The 19,374-nt window shown below is 37.6% G+C and overlaps 2 protein-coding genes across 4 annotated transcripts in view; one reads left to right on the top strand and one right to left on the bottom strand.

Moving 5' to 3' along the window:
- Positions 1-19,374, top strand: part of HMGCLL1 (3-hydroxy-3-methylglutaryl-CoA lyase like 1) — a 296,847-nt gene that overhangs the window by 208,083 nt on the left and 69,390 nt on the right. The window lies entirely within an intron of this gene.
- Positions 16,506-19,374, bottom strand: part of GFRAL (GDNF family receptor alpha like) — a 61,154-nt gene continuing 58,285 nt past the window's right edge. For 2 of the 3 annotated variants that reach the window (XM_086707091.1, XM_086707092.1), the window contains one exon: positions 16,506-17,483. In XM_086707091.1, coding sequence (XP_086563217.1) covers positions 17,438-17,483 — 46 coding nt within the window. In that variant the 3' untranslated portion in view covers positions 16,506-17,437. Of the gene's footprint in view, positions 17,484-17,526; positions 17,591-19,374 lie in introns of those variants that run through there. The other variant, XM_086707093.1, reaches the window with a different exon arrangement.

Below are 19,374 nucleotides of genomic sequence, written 5' to 3'. Positions count from 1 at the left end.
ATTATATATGCCAGTCTTAGAAAAATTCTGGGTGCTGAATAATTACTTAAATGCTACTTATTTTGACGGACTTACTATCCCCAAATATGTCCTGGGCTTCTCTGTATCAACACTGTACCTCCTTGCCTCACTGATTCACAGAGCCTTATTTGCTTTGGCCAATGAAATATGAGCAGAGAGGACAGGTGTTATTTCAGATCAAAGTTTTAGGACCCCAGATGTACTTTGTCATGATTTCTCATTTCCCTCTGGTAGCGTTCTGGGGAGAAGCTGCTTTATCAGCCTGGATCTCCCGGTGAAAGCAACAGAGCACAGTTAGAACTTAATTGTACTCAATTTGTAGTGTGACGAACAAATAAACCTTTGTTATTGTGATCCACTGACATTTTGTGGCTGCTTGATCCTATAGAGTAACCTAACCTATTCTGTTTGGTGTACTTATTACTATTACAACTAATAATAATGAAGGCGTGAAATTATCAAAGTCTGTATAATCAGGGATACTTTGTCAATGTAACACACAAATTAAACTCAACTTTCCATCAGCCACATTATACAAGCAAACATTTAAATACTAGATTTGGTGTCCTTTAAATAAAAATAAGCCAGTCACTAAGGGCAATCAAACTAGTTCGGAAATATGAACCATGTCACATGGATTTTCACACTTAAAAAAACTATGTGTATGTACGTATGTATGTGACTAACAAATTAAATCCAGTGTGAGGAGATTAGGTGATTTTTGTTCTTCTTCTCTGACCTGTGGCTATGATGATTATAGTTACCTGCAAAACATTGAGGCAACTACAACCACCAAAGTCCTAGGGGTGCTCCCTACTAGAACAGGCACTCTTGTTTACTACCTGAAGTAGAGGTAAGATTGTGAAATGGAAGGAGATGGTGGCAGGGCCTAGTCCCCCACTGCCTGCACCCCACCTTTTCTCTTCTCACTTGCTCTCATCTACTCTTATTTTCCCTTGTCCTTATTTCTCTTTCCTATATTAACTCTAGCTTTTAGATGAACCACTGCATGTAATAGGAACATAATGGAAAAATCTTAAACCATCACATTTTTTTTCCTTCATTTCCCTTGAAATCTGATTCTCTACAACTCTACAATGAATGAAGCAAAAATATTCATTGTTCCTAAGACTAAGGGTACAGTCTTAGACTAAAGAAGTCCTTGTTCAATTTGAGCTCAAAATCTAACCTTTTCAAACACATGAAGTAACAATAGCATGGAAAGCCAGGCTTTGTTGAGAGAGCAGGGTTTTTTCAATTTTATTAACTTACATTTGAGTAATAGGGCTGTACTAACAGTCATAGCATAAAACATAGGGAGAATATGGTGCAAGAAAAGTTCGCATTAAATAGACATTTTCATGAGGGGAACAGAAAGGCAGAAGCAGAAGGTTCCACTTTGGTATCCTTTCCTGACCCCTTCTTAACCACTACTTCCCCCTCTCTCAATGACCACCCCACTTCATCCACGGTGGAATTTACCATGGGCTTGGTACCAGGGAAGAAATGAGGAACGATTTAAAAAAAATTTTTTTTTACTGTTTATTTATTTTTGAGACAGAGACAGAGCGTGAGCAGGGGAGGGGCAGAGAGAAAGGGAGACACAGAATCCGAAGCAGGCTCCAGGCTCTGAGCTGTCAGCACAGAGCCCGACACAGATCTAGAACTCATGAACTGTAAGATCATAACCTGAGCTGAAGTTGGATGCTTAACCGACTGAGCCACCCAGGCGACCCAGAAATGAGGAACAATGTTAACACCCGTGTACGTTTGTGGAAAATGCCAGTTTAAGAGATCTTACTGTTTTTCCCTCAGGAAAGGCATACATTAATTATATTGCCAAACCAACATGTCACTGAAACTCCAGCAGGAAGTAAGCCATGACTCAAGGAAGTTAATTCCAATAAAATACTGCATAATATAACAACAGGCAGAGAGAATAGAGAACCATTTTGCCCCTCCGGAGAATGCAGGGAGGCTGAGACTCTCTAGGGAATGAAAACTGGCCCAGCTTTCAAATAAGCAAGCTGCCTGTCTGAATGTGTCTCACATTAAGCAGTCAGATTAATGATTATATCTTATTGCTTAGGCCCTATGTTTGGAGGAGCCATAACCAAAAACTAGTTATCTTCACCACTTCTCTTCATATTTATACAGAAAAGTTATTTAGTAGTTATCTCTTTCTTTTTTACTAAATAATTCAGACTTAAACACATAGAATCTATTTGTGGATGTGATTAAAATCACCATTTTCCCCCCAGCTTTACCAAGATATAATTGACTTAATATTGTGTAAGTTTAAGGTCTACATTGTGATGATAGCATACACTTCTTTATTGATAAATGACTGCTACCATTAGGGCTAGTTAACACCTCCATCACGTTGCATCATTACCACCTTTTGTGTGTGAGTGTGAGTGTGTGTGCGTGTGCGTGTGCGGTGAGAAATTGTCTTATTGTTATGATGTTGGGATAGAGAGAGCAAGGTGGTGAAGAAAGAGAATCCTGAGCTCATCTCTCAGGGACACACTGAAAAAAAAGAAAAACTATATGTAACCTAAGTGTTTGTAAAAATGACCTAAGACTGGCAGAGCACATTTTCAATAGCTAAAAGGGAATAAAGAAAAGGCCACAAAGTCACATCAAGATGGGTACAAGGATAAGAGGTACAATTAAGAACCAAACCCCTACTTGTGGATTACTGACACACCAGGGTATCACAGGCATGGAGGCACTCCATGAGAAACAAGGCAGTTGAGCCCTCAATCAGGCAACAACTGCCTTGAGGACCTTCATTGGGAAAATAAACCCTCAACTTATGGCTTTGAAAAAAGTCAGTGGGACTTAGCTCTAGGAGAGCCAGAGGGCTGCAGGAAAACAAATCTGTTATTAAAGGGCACTATGCTAGATCACTTGGCCTGAGACCCAGCATGGAAACAGCAGTTTGAGCAGTGCGTGGGGGTATCCATGAAGAATCACTGACAATTTTAAGATGTGTACTGGAGGGTCAGGGATCTGCAGGAGCCTTCTCTGATAACAGAGGTGCTGTCAGGTAATTTTTTTTCTTGCCCTCTTTTAGCCTAGCTAACTTGACACTTAAGACAGCCAGTTCTGACACCATCCATGTTGGTAGCAATGCCTGCCTAGCCCAGGTATTCCTCTGAGGTTCCACTCTGTCCAACCCACCTTCACCAGAAAGTGATCCTCTAAAGCAGCTCCTTCTCTGCCATACTCAGCAGGTAGACTCAGTTGGGGCCAGCATGCCCTAGAGCTAGTACTGCCCCACCACACTTGACCAGCAGCAATCAGTACGACCAGCACCACCCTCCCCCTGAACCATTTGGAATATTCCTGCCTAGTGGAGGAGAGGTGGGGACCTATCCCCACCCACCAGCACACCCACAAAGGCTGCAGCCAGACAAGCTCTGCTCAACAATGCACCAATGGCAGTCACAGCTGGCTTTTACAGTCAGCCAGGCTGATGGCCATGGCAGTCACAGCCTCACGACAAGAGGTCACACGCAGCCCACACAGGGACTACATATGGAGCACCTGGTTTGGGTGACTGGGGGGGATTGCATTACTGGACCTTACATGATGCCTTCTACCTAAGGCCAGGAGATACAGCCATCTAATATATAGTAAAAAACACAGGGTCAAACAACATGAGGCAACAAAGAATTGCGATCCAAACAAAACAAAACCCCAGAAAAAAGAGCTAAATAAAGGAGATAAGCACTTCACTTGATAAAGAGTTTCAAGTAATAGTCCTAAAGATGCTCACCTATCTTGAGGGAAGAGTAGATGAATTCACTGAGAAATTCAACATAGAAAGTATGAAAAAGAAACAAAGCTAAAGAATACAGGAACTGAAATGTAAACCATACTAGAGGCAAACAACATATTAGAAACTGAAGAATGCATCAGTGATATGGAAGACATAGTAGAAAGCACCCAAGCTCAACAACAAGCAGGAAGAAAAAAAAAAAAAGAGTTTCAGAGACTTCTGTGACAACCTCAAGCATACTAACATTTGTGTTACAGAAGTCCCAGAAGGAGATAAGACAAAAAGGTACAGAAAACTTGTTTAAGAAATAGCTGAGGGGTGCCTAGTTGACTCAGTAGGTTAAGCCTTGGACTTGCCATTTCTGCTCCTCATCTCACAGTCATGGGTTTGAACCCCACATCAGGTTCCCCACAGGCAAAACAGAGCTTGCTTGGAATTCTCTCTCTCTAGCTCTATCTCTCTGCCCTTCACTATTTGCACTGTCTTGGTCTCTCCCAAAAAAATAAACTTAAAAAAAAAAAGGCTGAAAGATTCCCTACCCTGGGGAAAGAAACAGACATCATGTCCAGAAAGCACCCCAAACTCAACAGGTAGGACCCAATCAATTCACACACACACACACACACACACACACACACACACACACACTGGCAAAAGAAAAGCAAGCAGGGGCAGCTGACCTTTGATTTGGGCTCAGGTCACCATCTCATGGTTCATGAGATTGAGCGCTACATGGGGCTCTGTGTTGACAGCATGGAGCCTGCTTGGGATTCTCTCCCTCTCTCTGCCCCTCCCCTGCTTGTGCTCTTCTGCAAGCACTCTAGGTCTCTCTCTCTCTCTTCCAGTAAATAAATAAACATTAAAAAAAAAAAAAGAAAAGCATGGGGCGCCTGGGTGGCGCAGTCGGTTGAGCGTCCGACTTCAGCCAGGTCACGATCTCACGGTCAGGGAGTTCCAGCCCCGCGTCAGGCTCTGGGCTGATGGCTCGGAGCCTGGAGCCTGTTTCCGATTCTGTGTCTCCCTCTCTCTCTGCCCCTCCCCCGTTCGTGCTCTGTCTCTCTCTGTCCCAAAAATAAATAAACGTTGGAAAAAAAAAAAAAAAAGAAAAGCAAAGAAGAAAGAGAAAGGAGAAGAAAGAGAAAGGAGAAGAAAGAGAAAGGAGAAGAAAGAGAAAGGAGAAGAAAGAGAAAGGAGAAGAAAGAGAAAGGAGAAGAAAGAGAAAGGAGAAGAAAGAGAAAGGAGAAGAAAGAGAAAGGAGAAGAAAGAGAAAGGAGAAGAAAGAGAAAGGAAAAGAGAGAAAGGAAAAGAGAGAAAGGAAAAGAGAGAAAGGAAAAGAGAGAAAGGAAAAGAGAAAGGAAAAGAGAGAAAGGAAAAGAGAGAAAGGAAAAGAAAGGAAAAGAAAGAAAGGAAAAGAAAGGAAAAGAAAGAAAGGAAAAGAGAAAGAAAAGAGAGTAAAAGAGAAAGAAAAGAAAGAGAAGAAAAGAGAAGAAAAGAAAGAAAGAGAAGAAAAGAAAGAGAAGAAAAGAGAAGAAAGAAGAAAAGAAAGAGAGAAGAAAAGAAAGAGAGAAGAAAAGAAAGAGAGAAGAAAAGAAAGAGAGAAGAAAAGAAAGAGAAGAAAAGAAAGAAGAAAAGAAAGAAGAAAAGAAAGAAGAAAAGAAAGAAGAAAAGCAACCAGTTAGATACAAGGCAACCCCATAACACTATCAGGTAGTTTTTCATCAGAAACTATTTAGGCCAGAAGGGAGTGGCATGATATATTCAAAGAGTTAAAAAGGAAAAAAAAAAAAAAAAAAGGAATAAATCCCATAACCGGAGTACTCTACTTGGCAAGGATATCCTTCAGAATAGAAGGGATGATGAAGAGTTGCCCAAATGAAAGTTAAGAGTTCATAACCACTAAACTGGTCTGAAGTATTAAGAGAACTTAAGTGAAAAGGGCCATAGCTTAAGAAAATTTGGAAAAGAAAAAAATTCCACTGGTAAAAGCAAGCATGCAGTACAGGTAGTAGATCAAGCATTTATAAATTGGGTATGAAGGTTAAAGGATACAAGTAATAAAATCAATTCTATCTACAAAAATTAGTGAAAAGTGTCAAAATAAAAAGATGTAAAATATGACATCATGTACATAAACTGCAGAGGAGGGTAAAAATGTAGAGCTTTTACAATGTGTTAAAATTTACACAACCATCAAGTTAATAGAGACTAGTATACATAGGGTATTACATATGAACCTTATGGTAACCAAAAAACAAAAGCCTATAATAGATCCACAAACACTGGAGACAGGAATCCAAGCACAACACTTAAGAGTGTGGCACACTGTTTCCAATTCTGTGTCTCCCTCTCTCTCTGCCCCTCCCCCGGTCATGCTCTGTCTCTCTCTGTCCCAAAAATAAATAAATGTTAAAAAAAAAAAAAATTAAAAAAAAAAAAAAGAGTGTGGCACAACTCTAAACAACACTAAAGGGGAGTGTGGTCTAAATGGGTGATGGGCATTAAGGAGGGCACTTGTTGGGATGAATACTGGGTATTATATGTAAGTGATGAATCACTGAGGGGTCTACTCCTGAAACCAGTATTACACTGTATGTTAACTAACTGGAATTCACATAAATTGATTAAAAAAACAAAAACATAAAGACTGTAGCAAAAGCCAAAGAAGGGCATTACACAATGATGAAAGGATCCATCAAAAAAAAAGGTAAAACAATTTTAAGTATCTGTTCACCCAACATAAAAGCACCAATTACATAAAGCAAACATTGACATCAAGGGAGATGTTGGCAATAATACAATATGACGGGGATTTAATACTACCACTCACATCAACAGCTGTATCAAACAGAAGTTAGTAAGGGTATAGCAGCTCTGAATGACACATCAGAAGGACTTAATAGATACAGAACATTCCATACCAAAACAAAATGCACACTCTTCAAGTACACATGGAACATTCTCCAAGACACATTACATGGTAAGTCACAAAATGAGTCTCAATGGGATGATTAAACTTATCATATTAAACATCTTTTCTGACAACAATGGCATGAAACTAGCTGTCAGTTTAAAAAGAAAACTAGAAAAAAAAAAACCCACGAACAAGTGGAGGCTAAACCGTAGGCTACTAAATAACCAATAGGTCAATGAAGAAACCTAAAAGGAAAAGTAAAAAATAAAAATACCTGGAGGCAAAGATGGAAAAAAAAAAATAGTTCAGAAATCTTTATACAGCAAAAACAGTTCTAAGAGTTAGTGTAGAGGGATACTTACTTACCGCAAGAAATAAAAGTATCAAACAACCTAATCTTGCACACAAGGGAGCTAGAGGAACAAAAACAGCCAAAAGTTAGAAGGAAGGAAATGAAGATTATAGCAGCAAAAAATGAGAAAGAGACAAAAACAATTAGAAAAGATCATGAGACTAAGATATGATTCTTTGAAAGCTTAGGTTGAGAAGATTAATGACACAATAAAACTTTAGCCAGAAGAAAAAGATTACTCAAAATTAGAAAAGAGAAATCACAACTGACACCAAATAAATACAAAGGATTTTAAGATTTTTATACACACACACACACACACGCCAAGAATTTGGACAGTGTACAAGACTAGAAACATACAATCTTCCAAGACTGAATCAGAATAAAATCTGAGCAGACCAATTAGTAGTCACAAAATTGAATCAGTAATATCAAAACTCCCTATAGAAATAAAGGTCCAGGACCAGACAGCTTCATGGATAAAATTTTCCACACATTTAAAGAAGAGTTAGTATCTATCCTTCTCAAACTGTTCCAAAAAATTAGAGGCAGCAAAGTTCCCAAATTCATTTTACAAGACCAGCATTAACCTGATACCAAAACCAGATAAAGACACTACCAAAAAACAAACAACCAAAAAAAACAAAACAAAAAATACAGGCCAATATCACTGATTAACAGATAAAAATCTTCAACCTCATTAAACAATACATTAAAAATACAATTCATCACAGTCCAGTGGGGTTTATGCTGGGGAAGCTAGATCGATCAGTATCTGCACATCAATCAACATGATACACCACACTAACAAAATAATAGTTAAAAACCTTATGATGATCTCAACAGATGCAGAAAAAGTGTTTGACAAAATTTGATAACTATTCATGATAAAAACTCTCAAGATGGGTATAAGAGAACATACCTCAACATAATAAAGGCCACATAGGACCAACTTACAGCTAATATACTCAATGGTGAAAAGTTGTAATCTTTCCAAGATCAGAAAAAAACACAAAGATGCCTCTCTTACCACTTTTATTCAGCACAGTACTAGAAATCCTAGTCATAGCAATTGGACACAGAAACAAAATGCATACAAATTGGTAAAGTAATAAAACCGTCACTATTTGCAGATGACAACATATGGAGAGAAAATTCTAAAGACTGTAGCAAAAGCTGTTAAAAACCAATAAATGAATTCAGTAAAATTATAGGATACAGCAACCAAAAAAATAGAAACCTGTTGCATTTCTAAACACTACTAACAAACTACTAGACAGAGAAATTAAAAAAAAAAACTTATTTATAATTCCATCAAAAAGAATAAAATACCAAGGAATAAATTTAACCAAAAGGTGAAAGATCTATAATATGGAAACTATAAGATCATGATGAAGGAAACTTAAGAGGACAACAATAAATGGAAAGATAGATCATGCTCATGGGTTGCAACAGAAGTGTTAAAATGTCTGTATTGTTCACAATTTAAAAAAAATTTTTTTAATGTTTATTTATTTTTGAGACAGAGAGAGTCAGAGCATGAACGGGGGAGGGTCAGATAGAGAGGGAGACACAGAATCTGAAACAGGCTCCAGGCTCTGAGCTGTCAGCACAGAGCCCGATGCGGGGCTCGAACTCACAAGCCGCGAGATCGTGACCTGAGCCGAAGTTGGACGCTTAACCAACTGAGCCACCCAGGCGCCCCTGTATTGTTCACAATTTATAGAGTCAATACAATCCCTCTCAAAATACCAATAGTATTTTTACATGACTAAAACAAATAATCCTAAAATTTATATGGAAACACCAAAGATGTTGAATAGTCAAAGCAATGTTAAGAACAAACCTGGAGATATCACAGTCAATTTCAGGCTACACTACAAAGTTATGGTAATCAAAATAGTATGGTGCTGGCAGAAAAATGGACCCCTAGATCAGTGGAACAGAATACACAGCCCAGAAATTAACCCATGCTTATATGATTAATATGTAATTGTTGAATCACTATGTTGTACATCTGAAATTATAGGTCAACTATAATTATAAATACTAATACAGTATTGGTAATGATAATCACCATGCTGTACATCTCGAGAACTCATTCGTCTTATAAATGGAGGTTTTTACTCTTTGACCAACCTTTCTTCATTTCCTCTAGACTTTAGTCTCTGGAAGCCACCATTATACTGTTTCTAGGAGTTTAGCTCTTTTAGATTCCACATATAATACTATGCAGAGTTTGTCATTGACTTATTTCACTTAGCATCATGCCCTCAAGTTCCATCTATGCTGCTGCAAATGGCAGGATTTCCTTCCTTCTCATGGCTGAATATCCCATTGCACATGTGTATATATGTATGTATATCTTCTTTATCCAATCATCCATAGATGAACACTTTACACCGTTTCCATGTATTGGCTAATGTACTGCAATTAACATACAAGTGCAGATACATCTTCAAGATTCTGATTTTATTTCCTTTGGATATATACCCCGAAGTGTGATTTCTGCATTATATGGTAGATAGTGTTCCATTTCTTGAGGAAACTCCATACTGTTTTCAATAGTGGCTATACCAATGCATAGTCTTTCCACCACTAAGTTCTGTTAATTATTGCTTTAGGGCTATGTTAAGAAATTTACTCTATAGCCTAAAAGCTAGGAGAATCCATTTAGACATTTTAAGTAATAGATGGAGAAGCAGGGAATAACATTGACAGATTGGAGGGACAAGCACGTATTTGAGTTAAAAAGGGCTAAGACCTTAGTCTCAACAAGAGATGATGCAAATAGGACTTAGGTTTCTATTTTATCTAAAACTTTAACGTTTCCTATGCGTATTATCAGTGGATCAGAAGAACAAGTTTTCTCCTGTAGTCACAGATTTCATAAATGCTTGGTGAAGTAAGCATACAAATACTTTGTTGTTTTTTCAGGTGAAAAAATTCATTGTATCCTACTATAGGGCAGCAGGGAGTCAGATCATTGTTTATCTCTTTCTCTTTTCTGGATTGCCTTTTAGTGCTAGGAATAATAAAACACAGCAGTAATTGCTCAACACATACAAGATCACAGTGTTCAGAGGCTTGGGACACTGCCTGTTTCTCCTATTCCCTTGATAACTTTTCTTCTCAACACTGGGAAAGAATATTTTATGTATATAATAATCTCTCCAGCTAGGGCCAAGAGCAGTCCCCTTGAGTTTTGCCAATGGCCACATTTCAGGCTTCAAGAGGTCACTACACCATCTTCATTCTCTTTGTGCTTCATAATTTCCAGGACAGTTTCACATGCTATTCAAGGCCTAGCTGCCGAGATCATCCATTGTTTTGTGCTTCCTTATTCCTTCACTCTGATCCTTTCCTATTAGGATGCCACCTTTCATTCCTTCCTGGTCTTCCATATCCTTCTACTGGGTTTCAGGAATCAGAGTCAGTCCTCAACGAACTCATCTTGTATCTTTCGTTTCCACCTGTTACTTCCTCCTTGCTCTCCAATGATTCTAAATCATGGGCTGGATATTAGAATCATGATAGAAACTCATATTTATTCTCTGGACTATGTCACATCAATTAAATCCAGAGGGAAGGAACACGGATATTGACTAAGTCTAAATGTCTCCCAAGTGAGAATACAGGGTTGAGAGCCACTGTATCAGTGTTTCTCAAAGTGTGACCTTCAGACCAGAAGTGGCAGCATAACCTAGGAACCTGTAAGAAATGCAAATTCTCACCTCATCCCAGATCAGTTAAATAGAAACCCAGGGATGGAGCCCAGAAAGCCATATTTCACAAGTCATCCATGAGAACTGAATTTAAGAATCATAGCATTGGGTCAATGTAACTATTGCCTATGAATGGCATCCTCTTGATTTTAGGGAGTTTTCTTCCACAACTCACATAATTCTGGAACTAGAGGTTGGGTTTTACATTCTTCTTCATTCCCTTTCTGCTTCCAAAATGTTTCTCCTTGTTGCTGTTTCAAAATACCCCAAATCTTTGCAGAGAGGATGATCAAATTTAGTTACCCATTAACTGATCCGTCAAGGTACTATACTGAGTCTTTATCATTTATATTCTCTTAATTCCCTGTCACTCACAAAGACTCAAGGGCCTGGATCACTCTCCCCCCCCCCCACCCCACCCCACCCCGCAGTGCTGTTCTTTGGTGATGGTAACATACCTAACACCTGACATTTTAGTCCTTGTTAGCTTCATTTTAAGACCTTTTCGTTAATGTCCCCTTCAACTCAGGCTGACACCCTCACGGTTCTATTAACTAACTTGTGAAATTGATTCAGGTATCATTTTTCTGTCTCTCTTGTACCAACAGTGCACCCAACAACTATTCATCCCCACTGAGACCACAGAGATATGACCCTGTCTATAACCTGTTTCGGGTCTTAGTCATTGCCAAAATGATTCAATTATTTTTTAATTAAGTTCCCTTCCCCTTCTTCCCTTCATTGAACTTATCTGCAAAAATTCAACTGTGGTAAAATTCAGCTCTTCATACCCGATTAGTTGATGGCAAAAAATCACCCAACTTTGAAATACATATTTTATGACCAAAAATATCCCAGGTGATTCTAAGTAATTATATAGTAGAAAGCCCACATACACTTCTTAGCACATGCCAGGCAGGATATAAACATAATTTTTATTCCTTTCAAAACCTTGTAAGATAAATTCTATTAATCTTATTTCAAAGTTGAGGGAAGCAAAACTTCAGAAGTTCAGTAATTTGACCCAAACAAGGGCCAACAAAGATTTGAACCAAGATTAGCTTAGAAATGTTTCCTCTAGAATATTTCCATAATGAATTTATCCATTCCAAAATTATCAGTTTAAAATGTCTCTTCCTTCTCCCATCTATTCCTCTTAGTTAGCAGTTGATGCCCTCACACTAACACAAACTCCACATATACACCTCTGTTATAATTCTATCTTTAGGAGCAAAACTTCTAACACTGGTCTATATTCGTTGTCTTCATATTCTCACTTATTTCTCTTCACTCCACTATCATTGGGCTTCTGTCTCCACCAAGTCAATAACATCATTTCCAGATCTCAATGACTTACAATTCTACCAAAACCGAAATTAAGTTACTTTATTCATCATAGATCGTTGATGTGTATGGATACTTCCTTGAGGACTAATTCTACTTTTGTGTTTATAACTATTTCTTTGCTTATGTTTACAATGCCCTAATAATAACTTCTGCTATTTTTAGGAGGCACATTACCTTCAAGAACTCTCTAAATTAGGATTTCTGGGAACAAGGGCAGCAATTGTGTTTGTTTCACAATATTGAATATAATAAATGTTGGGGCACCTGGATGGTTCAGCTGGTTAAGCATCTGACTTTTGATTTTGGATCAGGTCATGATCTCAAGGTGGTGAAATCAAGCCTCGTGTAGAGCTCCACGCTTGGGCATGAAACTTAAGACTGATTCCTTCACCCTCTGCCCCTCCCCTGCTCATGTATGCACATGCATACTCGCTGTCTCAAAAAAGAAGAAAAAAAAAAATATATATATAACATAAACTTTCAATAAAAATATACTCACCTTATCTTTCTGGAAAACCAATTATACAACATAATAGACAATTCAGTAAAGTCTCAAAGTATATTATTTAGCCATCCTAAGTACATATGCATCCATTTTCTTTTTCCTCATATTTTTTGAAAATATTGTTTTAATAATCATGAAAATGCATCCTCCTCAACCCTTGTCTTTTTAAGAACTTCTATCCATAGGAAATAAAACAATGATCTTTGTGTTAAAAATATTAAACCATTGCATAAAGGAAATCAAGTATTTTTAAGAAAACAGAAAATGACTTCATGAAAGCACACACAAAATACTAAATGAGAAATTAAAAACTCCTTAATTAGTACTGTAAACATATGTCCACAGCAAACCCTAGGCTTGCAAATGAAGAACTGTACCTTAAAGATGGCTGTTTTGTATTTATAATTGTGTTTTTTTTACCTAGACATAAAAGATTTATAAAATATTTTACCTAATTGTCCCTGCTGTCTCTGGTAAAATTCAAGTTATATGCAGATAGCAAATAGGCTATTATGCTCAAAATGGACAGTTACATCTTTCATAGGTTAATAGACAAATTGACATAATTGTATGCACTAGCTGGAGAAATTCCACAGTTTCATGAAGTTTTATGGCTTTGTCTAAAAATAAATTTGACAATCTTGTCTAACTAAAACTTTAAATTGCTATTTTAAAGGCCTATTTGCCTTCTTTCTGTACAACAAAGATAGTAAGTATCTGTGTTATAAATCCCCGATTAAGGAGAATACCTTTACTGACACTCATTTGTGAAGAAAAGCTTTGGAAACATCCGTTCTACAACAATAAGTTTCTGGGTGCAACCAGTGTGGTCTGAATGAACACTCAAGTCCGAAAACAGCACTGAGGGAGTAACTTGTGAAACCCAAGTGTAGTAAATGATTACAGCCAAGTACTCATCTCAAAGTTTTAAAGAGGAGCAAAGTGTGAAATACTAGACAAGGACATGTAAAAATACTAGTGGTTATGCACCAAATGTACATGCTAAGCTGGCATGCCTTTAAAGCAGTGGTACCATCATTACGACCATCGGTTCCTTAGATTTTATTCTTTAGCTATAGAGCTCACAATTTTGATTGTTCTAAAAAAAGTAAAAAGAAACCTTCACTTACTCTTTAAATTATCTTCATTTCACTGTACGTGGTAACTAAAGGGATGCACGTTTCAATAAGTCCCACAAGAAGTTTCCAGAACTCTCACAGAGAAATCAGAAGTAGGAATAGATGTGACCCCACCTTTACAACAACTACAAACTCCTTCCTTCCGCCTTAAATCCCTTCCCAGCAAGCCTTTCTGATTGACCTTGCTGAGTTTCAGCTGATGCCACCCTGCTGACTCCTTGTGCCTGTAGGATTTTATGCAAACACTTCTGGGGAGAAAAAGAGGCTGTGGGTAAATTATGCAGAAGGAGCTAGAGGCACAAAAACTTACAACTGAAATAGCCAGACTAGTAGAGGGAATTTCATCAAGGTTTGAATTTTTCTGAGAAGTCTGTGGTTTGGCAACTCTTCTCCCAATTTTTTTTTCCAGAAATCACAGGCACCATCTGGTGGTAAACTTGTTTTCTCATCTGGGGAGAGAGGTATGTAAGGAAGATCCTAGAAAACTCTAAAGTCAATGGAACTAGCTCAGATCTCAGTCCTACAGACATATTTTCTGGTTGGCTACTAGATACCTCCACTTGGATATCCCCTAATTACCAGGATAATTCGGGATCCAAAAGGAAACAAATAGTATCCTCAAATTAATATAAAGTTCAAGTTATCTAAAACTGGAAGACTCTAAAAGTATTTGATTGAGGGAGTCTTTACACAGGTGTAGGTAGTTGTAGAACACCAGAACACCAGGAGGGGTAATGCTGTAACTCAGGAACTCAAGACTAGTAACAGCTGAGTTACTCATTAATACTGCTAATGCTGAAGGGAAAAGGAAATGTTTCTGGAACACAGAAGGAGAGATTCATATAGAATACGCCACACTGATAGAAACTGTGACATTCTGTCAAGGGAGGCAGCCAGCCCAAGGTAGGCCTTTATGGAGGGATTCAGGGGAATATCTCCTCCCATCTTCTCACTATTGTCTGAACCCAACTGGAGGCTGGAGGACAAGAGAACCTATATTTCATACAGGTCAGCCTCCTGGAGTATATACAAGGGGAACAAAGGGAAGAACAGATCTGAAGGTAGCTGCCATACTGCCTTTTCCCATTCCAAGTTCATCTTCCCCCTATGTGAACTGATTTTCTAGAGAGTGCCATAGTTTACCCAATGGCACAACAAACCAGAAGGCTACTCTTAATCTCTGTTCCTACCATGATCTCTACAACATTCTTCTCGCAAACATTTCATCCCGACTTGCTATCCATTCTATTTATGAAACATTTATGCACATGCTGCTCTCTCCCGTCACTGCTACTTCCCTTTAACATCACTTTACTGACACCTGAGCCTGTCATTTGTTTTTCCTTCAGCTTATCATTTCTTAGTTGTATATAGCACCTTTACAAACTACTGTCTTTATTTGTATGTTTTTCAAATTTCCAAGAAGACTTTGTTCAGAACTCTATCTCCAGTGCCTAGTACAATGCTGGTATATAGTACATGTTCAGTAAATATGTGTTGAACATATGGGTTAATGCAAGTTTTCAATATTTTTTAAGTTTTTAATGGTTGTTTTTTTTAGAGAGAGAGACAGCGTATGTGGGGGGGGAGGGGCAGAGAGAGAGAGGGAGACACAGAATCCAAAACAGGCTCCAGGTTCTGACTTGGGGCTTGAACTCATGAACCAGGAGATCATGACCTGAGCCAAAGTCTGACATTCAACCGACTGAGCCACCCAGGCGCCCAGGGTTTTCAATATTTCCTAGCTCAACACTGCAGTGCATTTTTAGCACACTGACATCAGTGTTCGCCATCTTCAGTCCATCATTTCCATTTCTGCCTGCCTGCCTCTTCTCATTCATATATTGGATGTCACTCCCTTGTTTCAAACTATTTTGTGGCACTTTATAGCTTTCCAATTCATTCATTAAACAGTTTTTATTAAATGTGTAAAGCAAGGGATATCAGAGATGAACCAACAGATTCAATCAGCATGTTTACAATTTACTAAGAAAAACAATGATGAAAAATAAATTGCAGTAAGATATAGTAGCCTAAGATGGGGAAGCACTGAGCAGGAGTACCTAACTACAGAGTAGGGAAAGGCTGTGACGAAAGGCTTTCTAAAGAACAGAAGAATGAAAGATGGGGGTGGCTTGTGGGCCATGCTCTGAAGGGGCCGGAAAGCCACATTTATGGTATCTTGACTTCTGAGCCACATGTTTAAGTACCTTTTGTGTCTCAGTCATGGTGTTTGTCAGTTTTATGTTCCATATTTTCTCAATTTGGACTCCCTGTCAAGAGACAGCTGATTCTTTAAAGTTCTCCAAATGCTGCATGTGGATTCCTGCTTCTGCAACTCTACCCCCAATGGCCTGTTCATTCTTGCTGGTCTAGGAGACAAGATTCTGTTTTATAAGGGCATCATCTATTTCACACTGTCCTCACCTTCTCTGCTGTACATGAACATATTTCTAAAAGCAACTTGACTTCTTTCCTCAGTTTTCCAGAAACAGTTTCTGTTTCCAGGACATTAGCAAGCCCATGTTAAATGGCAGGGATTGGAGAAAGAAGTGTCTACATTCTCTTCACATAACGTAGAGAGCTCAAAGACTCTTCAATATGTAGAACTCCTTGAGGGAGATTTGTGACTCACCAAATCATTCTTCCCTGTTTTAAAAGATAAAGGATAGCTTTTTCAGTTACTTTGAGTAATGACAGCCAAATGGTAACTTCAAATTTAATTTAATATAGACTATTTAATCTGAAGCATAGTAAACAATAGAAACATAGCAATAGATATGAGACGAAACAGAAGATATTCAACCTTTAAGTGTGAATATATCACTATTTATTAATATTCTCAGATTATTGAATATTTGTGTCTCTGTACCACTGTGGATAATGAAACCTCCTATTCATTCATAGCAGTGGGTATTAATGTGATTGCAGAGAGTTGAAAAGCATATATATACCAAAAACTAAACTAACAAACAACTTGTTCACAATTTTCTAATCACAATTGCACTCTGCTGCCAAATCTGGCCAAAAGTAACAATATAGAATATACAATTATAGTATTACTTTGTTACCAAAGAAGTTCATAGTAATTAACATAGAAAAAATTAAATTCACAAATGAAGTATGTCATTATTAAAATGCATATTGATTTTTTTCAGGCAATGTGTTGTTCTACATTTTTGTATGAAATAAAGATACCAAGTTACAAAAGCAAAATTCTACAGTATTTAAGTTACAAAAAACAAAGATACCATGATGTGTGATGTGAAACTTAGTAAGAATACACAAATAACAAATTATACTGGATATATCTATTAGCATTTTACTTTTGGCAAGCCAAAGGGAATTTGTAAAATTGATCAGAAAAAAAACCCTGCTAACCGTAATATGTCATATTTTGATGCAACTAATTACTATTACATGGATTCAAATTTACCATGAAACAAATCATGCAGACTGTAACTTGGGATAACACATTTTGCCTTCAAGGGAGACTTAAATTTTCTACCAATGTCATAAAAGATACCACCAGATATTTTTACTCGAATATCTTCTTAAGACAAAAGTAAATCTAACACCATGCCATATTACCATTTCTTATATTATTATACTAACGATCTAATATCATCAGATCCATCTTCACATTTTCCTTATTGATGGCAGATAGGATATTCTGTTGACTGGTACAAAGACTTCCTGTAAAGAAAGTGATTGTTAATGATCCGTGACTCTTAATGAATCATAATTCCTCCAGTATTTGGACTGGTGAATGATCTCTTGTTTGACTTGATATTCTGGAAGTTCTATATAAAAGTAAAAGTAAAAGTTAACAACATGCCATTCTCATGATTTTTACAAATGTGCTTCTGTGTGCTTAGTTTTGGATGGATTCTATGCCCAGAGAGAAAAACATAATCAAGTTTCTGAATGTAAAGTCCCAATAGTCAAATATCTTATGGTCTTTCTAAGAAGCATCATGCATTTAACTGTGATTGCCAAGAAATCATTTTTTTAAAGAATCTTTTAAATTACATTTAAGTTTCCAATTATTTATCTTTATTTAATTTTTAAGTTTTAAATATTAAAATTTAAGTTATTGGTTTCTCTGCAAATTTCTCTGAAGACTGAGGGTTGTTTTAATTTTGCATAACATGAAACAAATGTAAAAATGCTAAGCTGTGTTGTAGAAGGTATTCACATGGATTAAACCTGACTGACCACTAAGAGAGGGAACAATGTCTGAAGTGGCTATCAGCCTTCTTTTATTAATGAAGCACCAGTCATCTCCAGATGTAGGGTAACATGAGCTTTGTTGTTACTGATGCTTTTGTTTGCTTTGTTCTTTTCATGACAGCGTATAATTTTGTCATTTACTTAACCTAGATCATTTACTTTCTGGATCATTCAGATTGAGGGTTAAGGATCAATTTTAAATTGTATAGAAAATAATTTGGGGGCGCCTGGGTGGCGCAGTCGGTTAAGCGTCCGACTTCAGCCAGGTCACGATCTCGCGGTCCGTGAGTTCGAGCCCCGCGTCGGGCTCTGGGCTGATGGCTCAGAGCCTGGAGCCTGTTTCCGATTCTGTGTCTCTCTCTCTCTCTGCCCCTCCCCCGTTCATGCTCTGTCTCTCTCTGTCCCAAAAATAAATAAACGTTGAAAAAAAAATTAAAAAAAAAAAAAAGAAAATAATTTGTAACTAAATGTGGTATACTTAAGAGTATGAACGATTTGCCTTAAAATACACATTACAGTAAATTCAAGATTTTTGTCTAAAACATCCACAGTCTCATGCAATGAAGGGAGAGGCCTTTCTATGCAAATGAGAAAGGAAATGAACTTCCAGCTGACACACAGGGAATTTCAATAGGCAACACCTTATTTATTTATGGCACAACGGTAATCTGTAAAAACTGACTGCCCTGTGTGGTAGATATTAACTTTACACATTATGTTTGCCTAAGAAATAAAGATTCAGAACAATTAAGATAAGATTTTTGCTAGGCTAGAAAACCATCTGTGCCTCTCTGAACAATATGTCTGTGATGGAATGTCTAGGTAGGCCCAGTAACTGAACAGTGCTCTCAAATATTTTAAACCAAATAAAGTTAAGTTTAATAAATCCCAATGTCATTTTCCCCCTTAGAAAATGATTCTAATTATTTGGCCTTTAAACTGTATCTTGGAACCCAAGAAACATCTTCTCATACAAATACAGCTTTTAAAGCCTTGGAGAAAAACAATGCGTTTGGGTACTGGTGTTGGTAAGCTCCAAGTTAATGGTTCAGTGGAATGGTATCCAACAAGTGGATATTACATTTCAAAATAAATACATTTGAATATCTTTAGTCAGAACATAGACTCCTATGCCTGAGCTCTTGGTACTGCCCTACACCTCCTCATTTAAGTCTTTGATTTTATCTGCCTGGTTGTCAAGGCCTCAACAGCGCCAGTTTTCTGAAGGAGCAACACGTATGCACGCACTGGGTAGTTTACAGAGTCCTCCTCTGTGAATGTCATCAGAGAAATGTCTATTGGCGGTGCTCTTTGCTAGGCCTCATCGTACTGATAAGTATTTTACGTGTGTGTG

Source organism: Puma concolor, chromosome B2 (assembly GCF_028749965.1).
Source record: "Puma concolor isolate L17-30 chromosome B2, mPumCon1.1.hap2, whole genome shotgun sequence".
Taxonomy (NCBI): domain Eukaryota; kingdom Metazoa; phylum Chordata; class Mammalia; order Carnivora; family Felidae; genus Puma; species Puma concolor.
This window is presented reverse-complemented; position numbering and strand designations above follow the sequence as displayed.